The sequence below is a fragment of the Loxodonta africana genome, chromosome 13 (genome assembly GCF_030014295.1).
Source record: "Loxodonta africana isolate mLoxAfr1 chromosome 13, mLoxAfr1.hap2, whole genome shotgun sequence".
NCBI classification, from domain to species: domain Eukaryota; kingdom Metazoa; phylum Chordata; class Mammalia; order Proboscidea; family Elephantidae; genus Loxodonta; species Loxodonta africana.
In genome coordinates, this window is record NC_087354.1 from 49,975,873 (window position 1) to 49,998,646 (window position 22,774).

Genomic DNA, 22,774 nt, shown 5'->3' on the forward strand with positions numbered 1-22,774 from the left:
TGGCTACCTGCCCGAAAAGTTTCAGGAACAGTTGACTTCCCCAGGGAATGCTGGGAGGAAGCATTACATGCATCAAACCTTCCTACTGACTTCCTGGGGCATCAGGGTTGAGTCCCAGAAGTGTGGAGAAGGGGCATCTGCAGCCTGTGCATGTGTGTGAGGGTGTGTGTGTGAGAGAGAGTATGTGTGTGTATATGTGTGAGTGTGCGTGTGCATGGGTATGTGTGTATGTGTGCGTGCACATGCGTGAGGGCCACACTGCTTGGGAATGAGGGAGTGGAGGGCATAAAGCACAGGCCCTCGAGATGGTTCATATGTATTTTTGGGATCAGAGTATTCTTGTCTAGCCCAAGATTGTAGGTGACTGACTCAGATAGAGGCCAGAAAGACTTCTTTTTCCTCAAGAATCCCTAGATCTTATGGGCAACAGTGAGAAAGACGGATCCCTGCTGTGCTTGGGCTAACCCCAACCCCTCCAGGAGGAGGAGGAACCCCTATCTGAGCGTCTTCTCTTCCCTTCTCCTCACGTACACTCTCATCTCACTGTCCGCTGCTGTCTCCGACCCCCTCAATCCTTACTTCACTTCAAATCCTTTAGGTGTCCCTCCGTATCTCTACATAACATGACTTCCTACCATTTCCTGACTTTTCCATTTTAACTATCATTATCTGTTGACGTCCTACTGGAGAAGAACAGAAATTGGCTCTAACACAACGCACACGCAGACCCTGACTTATGTGGGTAGAGGAGAAATCTGGGCTAAAAGCCCTCCCACTCAATTCATTACTAGTAAGTTCGGTGATCTTGAAATATGACTCTGACCCAGCAGTATTTTCCTGACTGAACTAGCTTCCTCAAGGCTGGTAATTATTGGTGCTTAATAATTGTGTGTTGAACTAATTGATTAACTGTGGGATAATCTTCAATCTCCATGACAGAAATAATTACCTCTGGTGTGTGAGAGGGTAGAAGGGCCGCAAGAGCAAGTTCAGATTTCTCTTTGATAAAAATTCAAAATTTATATGTACACCTTTAAAAGTTACGTAAAACCACGAGGCTAAAACTGAAAGTAGACACACAGACAGATAGATGGAACACTAATACTCTGCCCACTCACAAATTCCGTTCCCCAAAGGCAGCCACTTTAGAATCCTTTAGGTGTCCGTCCATATTTCTACATAACATGACTTACTACCATTTCCTGACTTTTCCATTTTAAGCATCATTATCTATTGATGCCCTACTACAGAAGACTAGGAATTGGCTCCATCACACCCACCCACACACACACACCCACACACCCACCCACCCGCCCACACACACACACACGGAGTACTTTTCCCCAAACTCCCAATGGAGTTATTTTACAATATGTGGTTAAATCATTCTTTATGTTTATGTTAATATGTTCTCACATGTATTATTACCAATTTATCCCCAAAATTTTGACAGAACTTTGAAAATCCTCTCAGTAAGGTCAGACGTATCAGGAAATCTCTCGATTTGGGTTTTTTAATTTTGTTTTTAACTTGGGACAACCATCCAGAAGCCATTCTTCTATTCCAGTCTTTCTCGATGCAGTATCTCTTTTATAACTACCTAAAAAAAAAAAAAAATTTTTTTTTAAGGATATTCATTTTTAATTATAATAGGGTTTTTCTTTCTTTGAAGTTACCATAGTTTCCTGCACAGCTCCTTTTTCCCTGCATTCCTTTGTTCATTTTGGTCTTCATCTCTCATGCCGAACCTTATTTCGAGTATCCAATGACCCTCAGAAAACTAATTGAAGCCTGAAATTGGGGGACCATGCCAGGCTTGTTGACTGACAGGACCCTCAAATGTCAGTATCTGTAGATCTTTCCTCTTGAGCTCATCAAGGTTCCCCAGAAAGGACTCTTGCCAAAGGAGTATAGCCTGGCAGTCAGCATTCCGGGAGCTGAGCTGGGGAAGAGAGTGGAGGTTCTGGTCATTCAGCAGTCAGAGTTCCACATGACCTCCATCTCAACATGGCACCCCCACTCTCAGCTGTGCTGGGTGTCACTCCATCCTCCGAAGCCTATATGGGTCAGCTCAGCTCCTCGGACAGTAAACCACTAGTCTTCTGCCAGACTTGGGGCTGGGAAGTCACTTGGCTGTTTGAAGCTGGGGATTGGGGAGGGAGAGATCTGGGTTTTAATTACCTCTTTTATAAACTTTCAAACAGTCCTCTTGTTTTTACCACACCTGCATCTTGGCCTCAGAGGGCCCTGATGTCTCCGATTCCTGAGCTTTTCTGAGGTTACGGAAGGACTTAAGAAGCCCGCATCTTGATGTCTTCCCACACTCCCTTTGTAGGCCCTTAGCGTTGCTGAGAAAGCAGAAACCTAAGTCAGTTATTACTCCTCTGTCTGCTTTTCCATCTTCCAAAATGTGACGGCTCTTATCCATTATGGTCTCCTCTCCTTTTCCTTTTGTCCTTGTAGGTTTTTATCTCCCCGCCCCCCTTTATTCTTATGTTAGCTGGGATTGGGAAAGAAGCAGAGATAAATGTATGTTTCCAGACCACCATGTTTAATCAGAATCCTCTTCTTGGGTTTCCCTCATGCTTTATTTTATACTTCAATTATCTGTTTTCTTGTTTGTCTCCCTCAGCAGACTGGGAGGACAGGAATCAAGTCTTACGTATTTTTTTTTATCCCTGGTATCTAATACAGTGCCCGCTATACAGTAGACACTCACTAAATGTGTATTGAATAATTGAATGAGCAAATTGGCCTTGGTCTCCCCACATGTAAAGTGGGTGCTTTGATATCCTGCTTTTAGGCTTCTTTCTAGGCTTCCACTGGGGGAATGGGTCCCGGGGCCCATAGCTTCTGTGCCCCGCCCAGGAGGGTGGGGCCCTAGGATGGCACCTCAGGACCACCACCCATGTGTGTCTCCCTCCTCTGTTTCAGGGAGCAGTATGTGCCCAGCCCTGCCCACCAGGGACGTTTGGCCAGAACTGCAGCCAGGACTGTCCTTGCCACCATGGAGGGCAATGTGACCACGTGACTGGGCAGTGCCACTGCACAGCCGGATACATGGGTGACAGGTAAGGATGGGTGTGACCATTATCCTTGTTGTTCCCATTGCTAATGTTCACCACAGCCTTGCATATAACAGCTAAGGTACCGGCCCACCGCATTCTCTTTGCCAGCCGTCCTGGCTCCTTCCTCAGAAAGCGTTCTGAGGCCTCTTGCCAGGGAGATTTATCAACTCATCCTTCCTCACCCTCAGCCTGCAGAGCACAGCCCCTCCCCCAGCCCAGCTGCCCAAGCCTCAAGCTTGCCTGGACTTACCTAAGGGAGGGAAGTGTGCAGGGGGTCCATGGCACAGATAATCCCAAGGAGAAAAGAGTGCAAAATCAGTTCACGCATTTTGCACGATTTCTCCCAGCAGCGGATTTTTCTTCCAATAAGAGTTCTGCCCAAAGGATACTGGCGTCAGGTTGCATCCTGTGAAGGCCTGCGGTCTGAGAGCAGACTGAATGAGGCACCAGTGTCCTGGAGTCCCAACAACCTTGCAGAGTGGATAATCCACAAAACACGAAACTGAGAACTGACCGTATGCGCACATTTGCACACGGAGGAAGTAAGCCATGAGGATGGTGTGGGCACTGTGGAGGAGGGAGGGGAATTCAGAGATTGAGGAGGACATGTGCCAACAGGACTCAGGCCAAGTCTCCACCCTCTCATCCTCAGCCCTCAGCCACGCGTGTCTCTTTGCGCAGAGAGTAGTGATGTAGAGGCTCACACCCTGGATCATAGTTCCATAGGATCCATGTTTCGTTTTTGGCCCCTGGATTTTGTTACTCTGGCTAGACAAGGTGAGGTGAGAGGAATGTTTCTTTGCCACCCCTCTGTGACCCCTGCCCAGGTAACATCAGGAAGCAGGGACTGAGGCTCTGTCGACCAATAAGTCCTTCCAGCTCTGACCAGCGTAATCAGCGCTCCTCCAGCTCTTGCTGGAATCAGTCCTACATCCTTTGTCATGTCCAGAAGAGACAGTTTCCGTTTTTAGCCTTGGGCTTGCTTACCCAAGGTCTTGTAAGCCAGTTCTGAGATCAGATCCCTTTTCTAGCAAGTGTTCACCTACAGGAGCTTCCCAGGCATAGAACACAGGGTGGTATGCGGGGTGCCATCCCTCCCTGACCTCTGGTGGGAGATTGGGTCCTTGAGGGGCCTGAAGCACTGAGCACACCTTCCCATCCTCACATCGCCCGCAAAAAAGGAAGCTCCCAGGACGGGCCAGCAGAGACAGGAGCCAGGGAGACCTCGAAAGCAGACAGGACAACTTTACTTCATTCCACTTTCATACGAGAAGGAACACAGCTCATTTGTTTCTGGAGATGAGCGGGCCCCGGGCTCCAGCCAGCTAGACTCAACACCAGTAGACCTTAACTCATCAACTGCCTTGAGTTTCACTGCCAAGATGTCCCGAATGGAGAAACGATTCAAAATCCCTCTTCATATTGGAGCCCTGCCATGATCCTGGGACAGAAGAGAAACCCCAAAAGACTGGGGCCCTCTAGCGAGCTTTACCAATGAACCACAGGAAAGTACGATAGGAGGGCCGGTAGAATTTGGGTTCCCACCCAAATGGGCTGCCTGGTGTTTAATATTTTGTAAAATTGCCTCCATTAATTTTGAAGGTGACAGCTGCATTAACCCACCCCAAATCATCACCGAGCTTATTAAAGTTGAGCAGGAGTAATAATGCAGGCCTCTCCCGGTAGGCAGAAAGCAGTGTAAATTAAACACGAAACGTAACGAGGGCTTTGCAGCTCATTTTGTAATTTAATTGAGCAATGTATCTGGTTGTTAATGGCAATATCAGACACATTAGATTGATATGTTGCAAAGGAAAGATGTTTAAGTAGAAAACTAATTCCTGCTGTGATTACCCTTCTGTTCCACAGGCCCGTTATTAGCGTGCTTTGTGTAAAATTCATTAGCAGTCGTTGCTTGATCTCTAAATAAATAAGTTGTTTAAATTGTGAGGAGGGAAAAAAAAGGACCGATTATGTAAATGGATTAGGTTGTCAATATTGCATCTCTAGGTCCTTTCTCTGGGGCTGTGGAATCAGGCACCATGTAAGTATGGCGGAGTGGGGAAGTGTCCTGCAGAGGGGGCCCAATGTCCAGCGCTCGGCCCAGTCCTGCTGGTGAGAGGGAGAAGAATCAGGAGGTGTCTCCTGGGGAACCTCTCCTGGTCTGGGTTTTCTCCCCGTTGTCTGAGACATCTACAGCCAGCTAAGCTCAGTAACTTCTGGGGAAACCTATTCTGAGGCAGAACCAAAAAACCAAGAAACCAAACCTGTTGCTGTCAAGCTGATTCTGACTCATAGTGACCCTCTAGGACAGAGTAGAGCTGCCCTATAGGACTTCCAAGACCGTAAATCTTTACAGAAGCAGACTGCCATATCTTTCTTCCGGCAGAACGGCTGGCGGGTTCTAACCACTGACCTTTTTGGTTAGCACTTAACCACTGCACCACCAGGGCTCCTTTTCCAGGCAGAACGGGGCTGGTAATTCAGTTAATGATTATCTAGGTCTTCAACTGCTCATTGTCCTCTCCTTCTGCCTCGGTTTTACCCCTTCCTGCCCCATCCTGCTTCTCCCCCTCCTTCCTGTCATCCACCTTCCATCCATTCTCCAGACATCCCCTCCTTCCTTCCTCTTCCTCCTTCTCTTTTCTGCCCTCTTTCCCTTCATGAGGCCTCAGATTGGTTACAGTGCAGCCAACGTTTGTCAGGAGACTATCTGGGGTCGTCTCAGGCACGTGCAGGCAGTGTGAGCGTGCAGGCAGTGTGAGCACAGAGCAACCGCTTCACCACTGCGTCTCAGCTTCCTCAGCTCCAAAGTAAGGGTATTGAGAATGTCTGCTACTTTAGGGGTGGAAGACAGGCTTCAGGGCTGAACAGCTGGAAGCCCCTCTATGGTACAGTGGGGGGTGGATGGAGTCTGTTGCCATCATTATCCCTGCTGGGCCCCCATCCTACCAGATCCGTGCATTTGCCGCAGTGGCCCCTTGGAGGGGACAGATGGCAGTGCTTTCTGTGAGGGGTGGGCCTCAAAGCCAGATCCAGCCGCCCTCTTCCTCTTCCTGCCATTGTGGGCAAAGGGCAATAAAGATAGGGTCACCCTAATCTGGAGTTGCCAAAGCTAGTGCCCTAAAACACTGATTGCCCCCCAATCCCACTCCCTGGCTGACCTCACAGCATCCTGGAGCCTGGCCATTCAGCCTCATCACAGGCACCCAAGACCCCAAGTGGCTGCCATGAAGTCACCCACACTCGGGTCTTCCTGTCCCATCTGTGGAGAAGAGCATTTGGTTCCAGCCATGACCCTCCAAGATTTAAAAAAGAAGCTAGGGCTGTATATTTTTAAAACATCTTTTATTGCTTTTTCCCCTAAGATTATTATAGAACACATATAGAAAACCTACGAAAATAAAAATACTTATAATCCCTCAGGTCAAAGATTATAACGGTTACATGTTGAGATTTCTCCCTTTGAGCTTTACATATGCCAGAATCTGAGCTCTGAAGGTCAGATGGGCTGTTATAACAATTATGATATCAACAATAATCATTGTAATAACTACCATTTCTTATTGAGCCCTTGCCATGCATCATGTACCTGTATAAAGCTTCACGCATTCTCTTATTTAATCCTCAAACGACTTGATGAGGCTTTGTTATTATTATCACCCCATTTTACAGAGGAGGAAGTGATGTCAGAGAGCTGAGAGGTAGTTTTCTGTTACCCACCCCATCCAAGCAGTGCCGGGACACGGATAATACAAACCCACGGAGTCCACAGGGCGTTTGCATTTGTCTTTGGGATGCAGGAGTTGCCCATTTCTAGGAGCCCTGGTGGCACAGTGGTTAAAGCACTCAGTTGCTAACCAGAAGGTCAGAGGTTTGAACCCACCAGCCATTCCTCTGGAGAAAGATGTGGCAGTCTGCTTCCGTAAAGATTTACAGCCTCAAAAACCCTATGGGCCAGTTCTACTCTGTCCTATAGGGTTGCTAAGAGTTGTAATTGACTCAACGGCAGTGGGTTTGGTTTGGGGGTTTTGTCCCGATTTACTTCATAATTAGTCAGGCTCCAGTTGTGACAATGAATTTGCATCCCCTGGAAACAGCTAAGGAAACCCTGGTGGCATAGTGGTTAAGAGTTTGGCTGCTAACCAAAAGGTCGACAGTTCGAATCCACCAGGTACTCCTTGGAAACCCTATGGGGCAGTTCTACTCTGTCCTATAGGGTCACTATGAGTCGGAATGGACTCAAAGGCAATGGGTGTGCGGGCAGGCGGAAACAACTATAGGCTGGCTGAGGTTGGAGGGACAGGTAGGGGAAGGAGGAGGCTGGGGCACATTCAGAGGGCTGGCTGGTCACCAGTGGGGGTCACAATCTCCCACAGGGGGTCCATAACCAATCGTCCTAAACAGTTTATGAAGTGGAATAGTTATCATTATGTGGGGAGCTCTCAGTGTTAGACCCCAGTGGAGATAGGACACAAAGAAGTCCTCATCCTTGGTGGCTCATGGGCTGACGGGATAGTCTCAGCCCCTGTCTTGAGGGGTGCTCCAATCCAAGGAAGGCAGAACGGCCCCTGATGTGGGGGATTCCGCTATCTGATGACAAAGAAGGCCTCTTCTACTTAGGGGGCAATTCCACACAAATGGAGGAGACACATATCCCAGTGTGACAAAGGAGCCTGGACACCTGTCCACAGACTCACAGACAATGAGCAGAAATGAACTGACTGTGTTTCATAAAATCTGAGATGCCGCCCATGGTAAGGGGAATTATCTTACATACTAAGAAAGAAAAACACTGACAATTAAACCATGGCCTGCCATCAACTGTAAGACTTACCTGATTTCAGAGATGTTAACATATATTTTAAAGACTTCAGATTTAGAATCAATGAAATATGATAGTACAAACAGTGCTGGGGGGCTCAGGAGACTGGCTTGAAGAAGGGAACTGACTGGTGAGCCAAATCACGGAATACTTCCTGGAGGAGGAAAGAGGAGGGGGAGGAGGATTTACCCAGAACCAAGGTTGGAGGCGTGCTGGTGGGTGTAAAGGGCAAGCAAGGGAGCCCCACCCACAGCCTCGGTCCCTCTCTGTTGTTCCCACAGGTGCCAAGAGGAATGCCCCTTTGGGACCTTCGGCTTCCAGTGCTCTCAGCACTGTGACTGCCACAATGGGGGCCAGTGCTCACCCACTTCGGGTGCCTGTGAGTGTGAGCTGGGCTACAAGGGCCCGAACTGCCAGGAGCGGCTGTGCCCCGAAGGCCTGCACGGCCCAGGCTGTACCTTGCCTTGCCCCTGTGATGCCAACAACACCATCAGGTACGAGCTGGGGACAGGGGAGCCTGGGGAAGGACATGGTGGGCTCTGATGGAGAGGGGGCTTCTCAGGCCACTGTCCCTCACCTCCAGCCCAGCCCAACAGCACAGCCATGCAGGCAGAGGGAAGAAGAAGCTGGGCCTCAGCAATCAGCTCAGCTAACCACTTTAATGAACAGAAAGAGAAGCTGAGACCACACAGCCAGAGCCAGGACTAGAACCCAGGCCTCCTGCCTCTGTCCACCGCACCAGGCTGCCTGCCTTTGAAACTGAGCCAACCTAAGACCCTACACACAGGAGCAGGAGGGATCCTGGGGTCCTCAGGGGAGCAGGCGAGGTGTGGCAGGGCACACAGAGCGGGGACGCCTAGGGTGGCGGGGCTTGGAGTGCCACAGGCTCTGGGAGTATTGTTCTGGAGAACATTTCTCCCACACACACCGCATCTAACTAAGCCACCCCCCATCCCCCCAATCCCAAGGGGCCCAGAGTATGGCCGCCTGGGCAGAAGCAGAAGCCACAGAAGGTCAGCACTAGAAGGGACCTTAAAAATCGGTGTAGCTGGCCCTGGACTAGAAAGTTGGGTTCAACCAGTGGTTCTCAACCTCAGGCAGTTTGCCCCCGACAAAACATTTGACAATGCCTGGAAACATATCTGTTGGTCACACTTGGGAGGAGGTGATGCTGGCAAGGGTGGAGAAGCAGACCCTCCATCAGGGCCTCGGCTTGGGGCCAGCTGTCCCTCTGCTGTGTGTCCTTGGGGCTTGGGGACCCCTTGGGAGAAGCTGGCCCCCACCCCTGCTTCCAGAAGAGCCAGTGCAGCCCTGGGCTGCCTCTCGCAGCTCCCTTCCCTGCCTGCTTCACGCACCAGCTGGCACTGCCGTCTGGTAGTAAATGAGGCTGTCACCCCCCAGAGCTCTTAACCTGGTGTTAGAGTGGTTAAGAGCTTGGCTGCTAACCGAAAGGCCGGCAGTTGGAATCCACCAGGCCCTTCTTGGAGACCCTATGGGGCCATTCTACTCTGTCCTATGTGGTCACTATGAGTCGGAATGGACTTGACAGCAACAGGTTTGGTTTTTTTGTTTGTTTTGGCCCCCAGATGAATGCCTCCACAGTCCTTTATTGCAGTGGTGAAGGTGGCGGGGAGGAGGGGAAGGGGGAGCCTCCTGTGTGCCTCCTTGATCTCGTTTGACCTGGGGGACAGTTCAGAGAGGACTGGCTGCTAGGGCAGTGGGTGCCACCGCTATTCGCAGGTCAGACAGACAATTTTTCAGCCCTGTCTCTGGGACTGCCAGGGCTTAGCCTGGTTCCTCTTCATTTCTAGCTTTTGATTATCCACAAAGCATGCAGGAGCCTGCAGTCACTGCAGGCAGAGGTGTCTCAGCAAGCATTTTGGGCTTCAATGGATACAGACCTCAGTCCCTGGAGCTGAGTGCTGGGTGATGCTGACTGCAAGGGTGGAGGGTAGGGAAGGAGGCTGACCAGAGGGAGTCCTCCTCTGGACATGGCCTGTACTTGACCTGATAATTCATACATTCAGTCAGTCATTCAACAATCGCTGATGCTTGTAGGGCTAGTCCTTGAGGAGGAAACAGAGGCACCCTCGGCACCAGTTCAGTCCTCGAGAACTCGAACTCGGGCCTGGAACACTCACACACACTGAGCACCGTCTACCATATATCTTCAAATACAAAACAACACCAGTAGTGAGGCACAACTTTATTTTATATACTGCTATCAAAGGAAGATGCTGTCAACTGAACCATGATGTACCACTGATTGTATGACACACCCGATATCAGTGAAAATGTCAGGGGGAGGGGGGCTTTTAGTGCATCTTAGAATTAATGAAATATGATACGTTGCTGGTCCTGCTGGGTTCCAACATGTACCCAAGTAACTGTGATCCAGGACTGCATGCAGAAAGCAGCCAAGGAGAGTGTAACAGCTGGTCAGGGAAGGCCGCCTGGAGGAGGTGACATCTAGCTTGGTCTGGAGACCAGGAACGGAGCTCTAAGACTCTAAATTCTGGGCTTCCTGCATGGCTGGTCAGGGACAAGGCAGATGCCTGTCCCTATTTCACAGGTGGGGGTAGCACCAGGATCCCCCACCCCTGCTGGGAGGGTGGGGAAGGACCCTCTCAAGAACAGGAAGCAAGGCTGCTGCTGCGCTCCAAACCAGGGAGAGTCCCCACCACAGAGCTTTAAGCAACCCCCATATTAAAGAGTTATTGTCTTCCCTCCCTGCCTGAGCAACTGAGCTCTGCATAATTTCCCCTTCTTCTGAAGGAGGCCTCGATGCATTATTAATCTGGAAGGACTCCCCCGTCCCCGTCGCTAATCTCAGTCCATCCAGTATTGATGGTTATTTGCTTTACTGTCTTTAACGCATGTCAGGTTCCAGGGGCTGGGAGACTGAAGTGGTTATTAGGAGTAGGGGCTCAGAGTGTGCCTGCCAGCCCACCCCCCAGGCTGGGCTCTCAGTGTCTCGTCACTGCCTCCTCAGGGGGGACTCTTCATAAGGCTGGGCTCCTTGAGGGCTGGAGCTCCCTGGCTGGCCCACCTCTGCAGCCTTGGCATCACACAGTGCCTGGACAATCTGGCCTTCAGTGAAAAGAACCACTGAGTTCCTCTATACAGCCCGTTCCTCTAGCTAGTTCTGCCCCTGAGCTGAACACCTGCACCCTCTTTTTTTTTCTTATTATCTCACCCCATTCTCTTGGCATACTGTCCCAGTGTGGGTTAAGTCCTCAACACTCACAAAAATCTTTGTTTAGTTGAACTCGGGGTTTCTCAACCTTGCCACTATTAACACTTCGGGCCAAATAGTTCTTTGTTGTGGGAGCTGTCCTGTCTGTTGTAGGATGTTTAACAGCATCCCTGACCTCTGCCCAGTATGCCAGTACCAACCTCCTCCACCCCTAGTTGTGATAACCAAAAATGTCTCCAAAAACCAAAACCAAACCCCTTACCGTTGAGTTGATTCTGACTCATAGCGACTCTATAGGACAGAGTAGAGCTGCCCCACAGGGTTTCCAAGGAGCGGCTGATGATTCAAACTGTGGACCTTTTGGTTAGCAGCCTGAGCTCTTAACCACTGCGCCACCATTGTCAAATGTCCCCAAATCGCCCAAGACTGAGCACCACTCTTCTAACTGACCTCTTTTGGCTGCAGTTGGTTTTTTTCCCATGAGCCCTTGTTCTGATATAGAGCCCTCACTTGGGACCCAAGAAAAGCAGAGAGGTAACTCTATGACTCCTAATCTCAAGGCAGCTAAGCTACAGGTACTGGGGCTGAGACCCCCGAGTCCTGGCCTCAGAGCTTACCTCTGAGCAAATGTCCTGATCTTGCACCTCTCTCTGTGCCTCAGTTTCCCAATCTGTCCATCACCTTTCCTGAGCTCAGTGGGGAAGAGTTCTCTTGTGGTCTCTGAAAGCGAAGCTTCCACCAAATGACCACCATGTGGGACCCCCAGGAGCCTCACCTCACTTTCCCCTTGGCTTGGGCAGAACTCACAACAAAGCCTTCACCGAGACTGCTTGTAAGGCCTTGAGCATCTTTTCCAGGAAGACAGAGCACCCCAGTCCCCAACCAAAGAAAGCCTTCCCCACTGAACCCCAGCCTCTGTCTGCTTTGTGCCCCTCTGGCCAGGCTACCTCCTAGGGTTTGAGTTCACGTGGCCCAGGAAGGTGATATTCCCCAGCGCTTCACTCCTTGATAAACTCTTCATGGTGCACACAAAAGAGCCATCCTCCTCCGTAAAGGCACAACCTTGAGAAAGAAAGCACCTCCATGTCAGGCCTCTTAGAGGTCCCCTCCACAAGTGGATTGTCACAGACAAATTCCACCAGCCATGACCGTGTATTACCTTTGGAAGATTTGATTTAGCTGCCAGATGTGGTATCGATAGAAGTCTCATAGCGGCCAAAAGAAAGGCAGACAAATCCGCCCTGAAAAGATTCCTGTAATGTTCAGCTTTTGGCTCCTATTAGCTTGTGATTAATCTTTGTCCAGGGAAAATGGAATAAAGGAAAAGGGGCGGCGGGGAAGGGCAGAGAAAATGGAACATCAGCTGAAACAGCAGGGATTGTGACTTTTGCCTGAACCTAACCAGTAGTCACCAGTCACCCAAGGGAATGGCTCATGGCCCCACCAGGAGGAGGGGACAGGAAGCGGGGACAATGGGAGAGGGGACCCCAGCACCAGGCATGGTGATCACAGTTCACTTAGTCAGCAGCAACTCCCCACTCTCTTTCCGAAGGGGTTTTTGGAATTCTTACAATAAAAGACAATCAAATTAAGAAAATAGAAAATCCCATTTTTTAAAGTACACTTTTAGGGGCATGAAAAGGAGAAAGAAATAAAGGATTTTAGATTTGGTTTTAAGCTTTCTGGTTCCCAGTGGAAAAAAGTAAAACTAGAGCTTAGATGCCCCAAGCAGCCAAAATGCTGCCAGCAGAGATCAAAAGTGGGAAATGGGCGGGAGGCGGGGAGGAGGCTTAGATGCCATTTGTGGGATGGGATTAAGAGACCACGAAGGGAACATACTAGCAGCCTTTGCTAGCTCTCATGGGCCTGGGGCGCTTATCCTGGGCGTGTACCCATGTCAAAGTGTGAACAGCAGATGGGAAATATTTGGGAGACTGTTGGTGGGGAAGGAACAGCAGAAGAATCTATTTATGGGAAGGGCAGAAATGTGCTTGAGACCCTTTAGAATCTCCAGAGAGGGACAGAGCCAAGGCCTGCCAAGTCATTCCTGGGGCCCAAGCATGTCCATCAAGCTATGACTAAGCCTGTCCCTAAAACCCTAAACCAAAACGTCGGAGGAGGCCCCTGGAAGACTGGAACCTACAAAGGCTGTGCCCAGAGACTTTGGTCGGAGGGTTGGCACAGAGATTAGTGCCTCGAAACCATCTGGGTGAGGTCAGGACCACCAAGTAGACCCGTGTCCCATGGTACCCAGGCTTGCCACTATCTCCCCTACAGGGCTTGTGGCTTGGGAAGGAATTTTGCTGGAACCGTGAGGGTCAGAAACCTCTGTTCTGTCAGTCAGACTTGCTTTCTGAGTTTTCAGACACTCATCCAGTACCTGCCCCCTTTTGTATATTTGTAAGATTTCTTGCTTTCAATCTGTTTATAAATAGAATAGATGTTCAGGTTTGGAACATGAGCGAATACATAGAAATTTAAAGAAAAAGCTCAGAATCACGCATAATTTTTCAACCCAGAGGTAAAAATAAAATCTATTTTGTTGTCATTTGTTTATGCTTCATCCACGGGTTTGTGTCTGTATATATTACTTTTTTTTTCATATTTTGGATCATGTATACAGTTGGCTTACTTCTCTTACCTTTCTAGCATGTCATTATTTTGGAAAACATTTAAGTACCTCTCTAACATACCTTTATATGGATTTTCATAATTCATTTACGCATCGGGCCGACCTGGGTTTGAATCCCAGCCCCACCACTGACTGAGCAGTGTGACCTTGGGCTAATCACGTGACCTCCAAGTGCCATCTGTAAAATAGAAGACATAATTCCTAAGTCATGGGCATATTTGAAGATTAGAAATATATGTGCGAAGTGCCTGGTGCTTTAATAGCCTGGTCACATATTATTTATTATTATTTAAATTGCTTCCATTTTCCAGTGTTACAAATAACGCTTCAGGGAGCATCTCTGTGAGCAAATCTTTCTCCACAACTATGATCGTTTTCTTAGGATACTTTTTAGAAATGGAATTACGAGACCAAAGGGTCTGAGTGTTTCTAGGACTCCTAATACACAACCCCAACTTGTTTTCTAGAAGCCTCTACCAGCATTGAGTATTTGTCCCTTTCTAAAAGTCTTGACTGTTTTGGTAGAGAAAAAGTAGTATCCAGTTGTTGTTTTGACTTGATGATTAGCGAAGCTAAACATTTTCTGAAATGATTATTAGCAATTTGCATCTAGTATCTAGGAATTGTCTGCTCTGTCCACCCCTTCATTTTCCATGAGAAAACCAGGGCCCCCAGAAGAGAAACAGCTTGGCTGGGCTTCACACAATTAGTTTGCTCATTAATTCATTCACCAAATACGTGGTGAACACCTCCGCCACGCCAGGGACTCTCCTGGGCCCTGGGGTACAATACAGAGGTGAGCAGAGAGACAAAGGGCCCTCCTCACAGAGCTGCAACCAGGTGGAGGAGACACGATAAACAAGTCAACAGACACATAAAATAATTATACATAATGAAAGTACTATTCATTCTCAGCTCTTTAATTGGACACTGAATATGAGCCAGGCCCTGGGAATCCAGAGAGACAAAGCTCCTGTCTTCCTGGAACTTAACAGAACCAAGACTTGTACCCAGGCTCCTCCTGCCGGCCCAAACGCATGCTTCTCTTGACCGTCATCTTAGATTCCTGTGGCTGCCATAACAAAATACCTCAAACTAGGGGGCTTCCAACCACAGAATTTTTCTCTCACAGTTCTGGAGGCCAGAAGTCTGGATTTAGGGTGTTGGCAGGGCCATGCTCTCTCTGAAGGCTTTTGGGGAAGATCCCTCCTTGTCCCTTCCAGCTCCTGGTATCCCTAAGTGTTCCTTGGCTTATGACAGCGTAACTCAATCTCTGCCTGTCTTCATATGTCGTTCTCCCTATCTATCTGCCCGTGTCTCTTCTCCCCTTTCTATAAGGACAGCAATTATATTGGATTAGGTTATACCCTCATTTTAAGGAATTACATCTGCAAAGACTCCATTTTCAAATAAGGTCACATTCACAGGTAATGGGGGTTAGGACTTCAGCATATCTTTTGGGGGGACACAACTCAATCCGTAACAACTGTATCCCTTGATCTGAACTCTGACCCAGGGAAGCAGGTGACACAGGACATCTAAGAGACTCGTCGCTGCCATCCAGTACCCTTCCATATGTGTTAGTCTGTGTCTTCCCAGAAGCAGACCTCAAGTGCATAAGGTTTAGGGGAAACGTTAGTGAGGAGAAATGGGGAGGGGTCTGAGGAGGCTGGAGAGCTGTCAACCCTCCTTGCAGGTCTGACCTATGTGAAGGAGAGAGCGAAGGAAAGAAGGTAGGGTGGAAGTATCTTATCTTATAGTGCAGTTCTAAGGCAGTTTGGCAAGGCTGATGGGGAGTCTTCAAGACAGAGTTAACTATCAGAGGAGTCTGCATCTCTGAGGACCAACCCTACCTCAGTATCCCTACTGTGCTCAGTTACTGGCTGTGGGAGCAGCCCGTGGGAACTGTGGCTCAGTGAATGTACTGTTGGGTTTCAGAGCACAGCAGCTGGGGCCACAGTCAGTTCCACTCCCAGCAGGAGATTTTCATGGCCACCATACCTGGCATCCCCTCTGACCATGAATAGATATTGGCTGTTTGATCAGATCTCTGCCAGCCAGTGGTTGCCCCCACTCTCTAGTGCTGATGCCCCTGGCTCCAGCCAAATGGTCCTTTCTCTGGCCTAGATGGACACGGGGCACAGAAGAGATTGCTCTTTGTTAAAGAGTCCTGGTGGAGCACGGGTGGAGGGTCTTCTCCCCATTGCATTGCTCAAGAAGGGGAGGCCACATCTGCCCTGACACCTCCTTTTAACTCAGCAAAGGTTGACTGAGTACCTACCCCAGGCAGAGGTGCTGGGACTCACTGCTACCGTCTCGTGCCAGCCTCCACACTAGGTACCTGCCTTGGGTGAAGGGAAGAGGGTGAAGCCCTGGACCCTTCAGAGCCAGCCCATAAGGCAAGGGGCTGAAGAGCCTGCCTTCTGCTTTGGTCCTTGTATATTTGTATCATAAAGAGCACTTGTTAAGGTGTCAGGAGAGCTGTGTTCTAATCCTGATTTTTCCACTTCCTTGCTGTGTGACTTTAGGGCAGTTACGTGAACACCCTGAGTCTCAGTTTCTGAGCATTAGTAGGACCACATGGCCTTGGCATCTTTTGATAACAAACAAGGCATTGAGCAATTTAACCTCAGAGGTCCTTTGATTCTGCCACCCTGGGCAGACCTGACTTGGTGCGGGCAGAGGGGTCAGGGGGACGTGGCTGCATCCCTGACTGGACTCTCCCCTCACCCTTCTCTCACTTACTCAGCTGCCACCCAGTAACCGGAGCTTGCACCTGCCAGCCTGGCTGGTCTGGCCGCCACTGCAACGAGTCCTGCCCTGCTGGCTACTACGGCGATGGCTGTCGGCTGCCTTGCACCTGTCAGAATGGCGCTGACTGTCACAGCATCACTGGGGGCTGCACTTGTGCCCCCGGCTTCATGGTAAGACACGAGGGCCATTCCCATGACCTCCCCACCCTGCCCTCCACCTCAGGAGATACAGGGCCAGTTCTCCCAGCTCTGGGTTGAATGAGGGGGGTGTTCCCCTGCACCCAGGGATGAAGAATGGGAGTCTCTCCTTGTGCGCCCCTCAGAGAATCCTCTAAGCTGTTCTCAAAAGGCCAGTTCTGCTGGGGTTTGTAACTGTAAAAGCAAAGGAGGGAGTCCTTCTATCTCCCCCCACCACCCCAAATACCAGTTGTCTTCCTTTGTGCCAGCTCCTCCCTGTCCGTATTCTTGCGTGCACAATAGCTTTACATCATGATAACCACAGTGCGCACACACGGTTTCTCATTCTTCCTCCTCTCACCCACCTTGCTGCTTGGGCTTCTTAATTATCATTTTAAATGGCTGCATGACACTGATGTCCCCCGAGTTTCCTTAGCCGCTCCATTACTGCTGAATATCAAGCTCTTTCCAATGTTCATAGTGAATGTTGCAATGAGCATCTTCTTACCAACAGCTTCCCCTCCCTCCGATGGAATTATTTCCTTAAGGGTGAATTCCCAGGGTCAGTGGGCATAATGTATTTATGACTCTCGATGGCTGTTGCCATATTACTTTCCTCAAGGGTTGTATGAATTCACACTGCCACCAGCCGTGTGTGAATGTACCTATTTTAGAACAACTTTGCTAACTTTTTTTTTTTTTTTTTAGTTTTTGTTGATTATATAGGTAGAAAATGGCTCTGCAATGTTGCTCTAATTTGCGTTTCTCTGATTACGAAGGGGAATGAAACTTTTCCCTCACGTGTTTGTTTACTATTTGTGTTTCCTCATGAATTATGCTGGTCTTTATGAGGTTTGATTCTGGGGAACTTGACATTGGAAGTGGGATCTTACTCAAAGTTCGGGTGTGCCTGATGGGTCCAATGACCCAAACGCTCAGGGGTCAGCCTTGCCCACTTTTTGTTGTGCTGGAGGTAGGGGGTTATGCAGAAAGAGTGTGGTCTTTGGAACCAGTCAGACCTGGAGTCACATCCTGACTATCTTACCAACTGTGTGACCTTGGGCAAGTGACTTCACCTCTCTTACATTCAGTTTCCTCACCTGCGAAATGGGACAACTACCTTGAAAGGTTACGGTAAGGTGTAGAGATAGGATATATAAAGCACCTTGTAGCAGCGTTTCTCAGACTTAAGTGAACTTATGAATCACCTGGGATGGGGCCTGAGATTCTGCATTTCTAAGGTCCCAGGTGATGCTGATGCTGCTGGTCAGTGGTCCTCAGTTTGAGTAGAAAGGTGTTGTTGTTAGTTGCCATCAAGATTCCAACTCACGGTGACCCTCAGGTGTGCAGAGTAGAACTGCTCCACAGGGTTTTCAAGGCTGTGACCTTTCAGAAGCAGATCACCAGGCCTTACTTCCAAGGCTTTTCTGGGTGGGTTTGAACAACTGACCTTTCTGTCCATCGCTTAACAGTTTGCTCTTTCCAGGAAGGTAATGCTCAGCAGGGGTTCTGCACTTTGGCTGCACAATGGAATCACTGGGAGAGCTTTACAAATGTTGATGCCTGGGCCTTACCCCAGGGATTCTAATGTGTTTGTCTGAGGGGTGGTCTGCTTGAGGCCAATGTGCTGCAAAACCCCTGGCTGCGGAGTCTATTCCAACTCATAGTGACCCTATAGAATGGAGTAGAACTGCCCCGCCAAGGAGCAGCTGGTGGATTCCAACTGCTGACCTTTTGGTTAACAGCCAAATGCTTAACCACTGTGCCACCGGGGTCCCAATGTGCTGCAAAGGTGGGGAAAATGGAAGTGGGTATTTCCCTAGGGGTCAATGCGTTTTGTGGGCAGGTTGCCCTTGGTCTGCAGTGCAGGGCTCCGGTGAAAACACTGCTCAGCGTCCTCTTCCTCTTCTCTAGCACAGATAAAACTGGGTGAAAATGAACTCTGGTGACATTTTTGAAAGGGAGAGAAAGCCTGTTCTTCCTCAAGGTTTCCTCTCTAAAATTAGTGTGAGTTTTGTCCATAACTTCCATGGCCAAATGGAAGTGCCCGAGGTTTTGGGTTTGGGTAGGAAGAAGAAATGTTTGGGATTAAAAATCTCACATAGCCAAGTACCAAGGTGACTGAAATTGAAGTGAATTTTCAGCAGCGGACTGTAAGTGGGGGGGAGTCCTGACTGCCAGTTCCAGCTCAGCCACTAGGGTGGGTCTATGACACTGGGCCTTTGGCTGATTTCTAAGATCATGGTTAAGTGCTCTGCTAACCAGAAGCTTGGTCGTTTGAACCCACCAGCTGCTGCATGGGAGAAAAGACCTGGAGATCTGCTTCCATAAAGATTGCAGCCTTGGCATAAAAAGACCATACCTAATGGTATGACTGCGACTAGAGGAATCCCAGAGACAATGCTCCCCAGAACTTCTGTTGGCACAGGACAGGAACCATCCCCAAAGACAACTCATCAGGCATGAAAAGGACTGGTCAGCGGAGGGGAGAGAGATGCTGATGAAGAGTGAGCTAATTAAATTAGGTGGACACTGGAGAGTGTGTTGGCAACTCTTGACTGGAGAGGGGATGGGAAGATAGAGAGAGAGGGAAGATGGCAAAATTGCCACGAAACGAGAGACTGAAAGGGCTGACTGAATAGGGGGAGAGTAAGAGGGAGAAGGGAGTAAATGTATGTAAACCTACATGTGACGGACTGATTGGAATGGTAAATGTTCACTTGAAGCTTAATAAAAATTAATAATAATAAAAAAAAGATTGCAGCCTTGGGAACCCTATGGGGCAGTTCTACTCAGTCCTATGAGTTGGAATCGACTCAGCTACAACAGGTTTTTTTTGTTTGTCTGCCTGTTTGATGCTATGCTTAGGAAACACACAGTCCTGAGGAATGGGGGAAATGAGGGGCAGTGGGAGCAAAGAGGTATCTGCACAATGTGGGGTGCATTGAGGGTTGTTATAATTTGATCAAATACATTGGTCTATGGGTTTGGGTCCTTTTATCACCTGATGAGGGCCTTACCTCCCTGTTCCCCCTTCTTCACCCCCAGCTGCCTGCCTAGTCACTGCTCCTCAGGAGTAGGGACAGGGCCCTGCAATGGTACAGAGTCCATGTGACCACTGCCTCCAGGCCAGAGCCCCACAGTCTGGAGGCCAGGACGCTGCCTCTCTTCCTTCCATCTGCAATGCAAATTACCTGTTTTTCTTGAACTTTGGGGGACTTGGTGCTTGTTGGAATCATCTCGCTATTCCCACCTGTCTGGCACTCGGGGCTAAGACAGATTGTGAGCCAGGCTGCCCTGGTGAGACCCTGTGAATTCCCATCCGTCTCCTTCTGCCCAGCCTCACTGTACTTGGAAAGACTCTTCCAGGGCCCTGTTGGGTGTTGGGGAGGAGGTGCTTGAGGTGATTACAGAGCAGTGAATTGTTCTCATCTAGTTTGACCCTAGAAACCCTGGTGGCGTAGTGGTTAAGTGCTACAGCTGCTAACCAAAGGGTCAGCAGTTCGAATCCACCAGGCGCTCCTTGGAAACTCTATGGGGCAGTTCTACTCTGTCCTATAGGATCGCTATGAGTCGGAATCGACTCGATGGCACTGGGTTTGGTTTGGGGTTGGTTTAGTGTGACCCTGAGTGGAAGCCATCACTCTTGCCCTCACTCCAGCTTTCGAATCAGTGCGATTTCTGCATTTAGTCATCTCTGGCCAGGGTAGGGGTTGGGGCAATCGGTAGAGCAGACTCAGCTGAGACCCTCACCCAAAATGTCCTGGAGTCAGTGATAATTAGCAATGCCTTTATTTGTTGTTGGTTTATGAGTTTCTGTACCTGCCTCCCCCCCCGCAAAAAAAAAAGATTGAGCAATTAGTTAGAGACTAATTAAAAGAGTCCTTTTCTGGGTGTCTGGAGACCTTGATCTCAGACTTAATAACCTCGGGCATGTCTTATCACCTTGCTGGGTCTCAATTTTCTCATCTGTTAAATGAGAAGATTCACCTCCGTCTTACCTACTATTGGTTGTGAGTAGCCAACATGGTAATGGATGTGAAGCCACATCCTCAGCTGTCCCACCAAGTGCTCTTTAGGGAGGATGTTGGGGTAGCTTTATGAAGGCAGAGTCACTGAGGGCTGAGAATGGTATCAGGCTCAACACAGACATGAGGAGTGCTGATGAGGAGGGGGCTAGAGCAGAGCCAGCCTGGGAGCTGAGTGACAGGCCTGCTGTAGTGTCTCAGGAGGCACTTTGGTAGTGGGAGGGGCACACCTGTCTATGTTTGGGGGAGTGGAGATAGGGAAAGAGTGGGAAAAGAGTCTAGACATTTTGTTAGATATTAAATTGGCAGCAGGAGTGAAGTCATTTGTAGGGTGCATTGGTGAATTGCACTGGGTCTGCCGAGTGAGGGTTAAGAGTCCTGGGCTCAAAAGCAAGAAATCAAGGTTCTAGTGCTGCTTCTGCTCACTCTTTGGGACTCGACTGATCATGTGTAAAATGAGAATGAAATTCTCTGCGCAAAGGAAACAAGTCATTGAATGAGCCAGTCTTTCAAACGAGACCGCTTAAAATTGGGCGTGATGTTTCAGCACCTCGGACAGCTCACTGGACAGCCTCCATGAGCCTCTCAGGGCTGCTCTGTGCCCTCTTAGAACCCAGGATCCCACCTGGTCTACACCCGAGGGTAAGCAGGGCTTGGGGAGTGCAGAGTGAGGGTCACTCTGCCTACCCACCACAGAGGGACTCAGGCCAAAAGATTTCTGGGCTAATAGCAGCCCTGTGGGATTGTCTATATGAGGGCCAAATACAGGAAGTGAGGACCTTTCTTCCCACCCACCCGGGATGGGGAAGTAGCTGAATTGTGGATGAAGGCACTGAGTGGAGCTGGGCAGACTAGCAAGGTGCCATTTGCTTTGAGATTAGTGTTACATCACATCTCTCCATGGCCCCTGATTGCTCACCAAATAAAGCTCCAATTTCAGCCCTTTGTAACCTACCCTCAGGACTAGAGTTAATCCACGCTAACCTCATCTTCTGCCACAAACCTGTGCTGTGATCACACTCAGCTCACTTCTTCACAAACACAGTGTCTGTTTTGGGGCCACTGTGCATTTTCTCAAGCACTTCCCACTGTCCTTATCATTCAATGAAAATCCTTCTCAGCCTTGCAGGCTAAGATCAGAGGTTGCCTCTTCCATGAAGTCATCCCTGAAGTCATCCCTGAATACTCTTCAGAATTAATCATTCCATCCCTTCTGTTCTCACAGCACATAGCTCATACTTGGAGTCTGTCTCCATGAGGGCAAGAGTATGTCTTCCTCCAGCCCCTGCATTGTATCTCCCTACCCATGCCTACCTATGAACTTCTTGCTCAGTAAACTCCTTTGCAATAAATGAAATTCTGGGAGGAGCAATTTCCTTAAAGCAGAAGTTTCCAGAACTGACATTTATAGGAAGGAAATTCATGGCATTTCCCAAAAGACCCTACCAGCAGGGCTGGGGCTTGAATCCCCATTGGCTCCTCAGAGGTTCAGATAAACAGATTCCCAGCCTTCAGATACCAGCTTTACCAGTTACTAGCTGTGTGACCTTGGGCAAGATACTTTACCTCTCTGTACCTCTGTTTTCTCATGTTACAAAAAAAAAAAAAAAAGAACCCATTGCCACCGAGTCGATTGAGACTCATAGCAACCCTATAAGACAGAGTAGAACTGCCCCATAGGATTTCCAAGGAGCGCCTGGTGGATTCTAGCTGCCAGTCTTTTGGTTAGCAGCCTGAGCTCTTAACCATTGTGCCACCAGGGCCCCCTCATGTGTTTAAATAGAGTAACAATGAAGCTCATAGGATTATTGGGCTGCTTAAATCAGTTGGTACATAAAAGCACTTAGAATGCCTGGCATACGAGTAATCTTTCAACATTATTGTTGATGTTAGTGCTACTATTGTCATCATTGTTATTTACCTGTAGGGGTCCTCTTCCTGAAGGGACTGACTGGTCCTGGCCTAAGTGTCCTGTTTGGGGGTGCGGTGGGAAATAGGGGAGAGAGGAAGGGGGCAGAGTTAGTTGAAGCTTCCTGCTGGCTGGGAACAGTAGGGTGGCCAGGGACCCCTGGTCTCCCAAGGGCAGCCTCAGAAC

At 49.1% G+C, this 22,774-nt stretch overlaps 1 protein-coding gene across 4 annotated transcripts in view; it reads left to right on the forward strand.

Moving 5' to 3' along the window:
- MEGF11 (multiple EGF like domains 11) overlaps positions 1-22,774 on the forward strand; it is a 259,064-nt gene that overhangs the window by 182,399 nt on the left and 53,891 nt on the right. For all 4 annotated transcript variants that reach the window (XM_064267379.1, XM_010598051.3, XM_064267380.1 and 1 more), the window contains exons 7-9: positions 2,935-3,071; positions 8,175-8,387; positions 16,471-16,645. In XM_064267379.1, the coding sequence (XP_064123449.1) occupies positions 2,935-3,071; positions 8,175-8,387; positions 16,471-16,645 (525 nt within the window). The remainder of the gene's footprint in view (positions 1-2,934; positions 3,072-8,174; positions 8,388-16,470; positions 16,646-22,774) is intronic.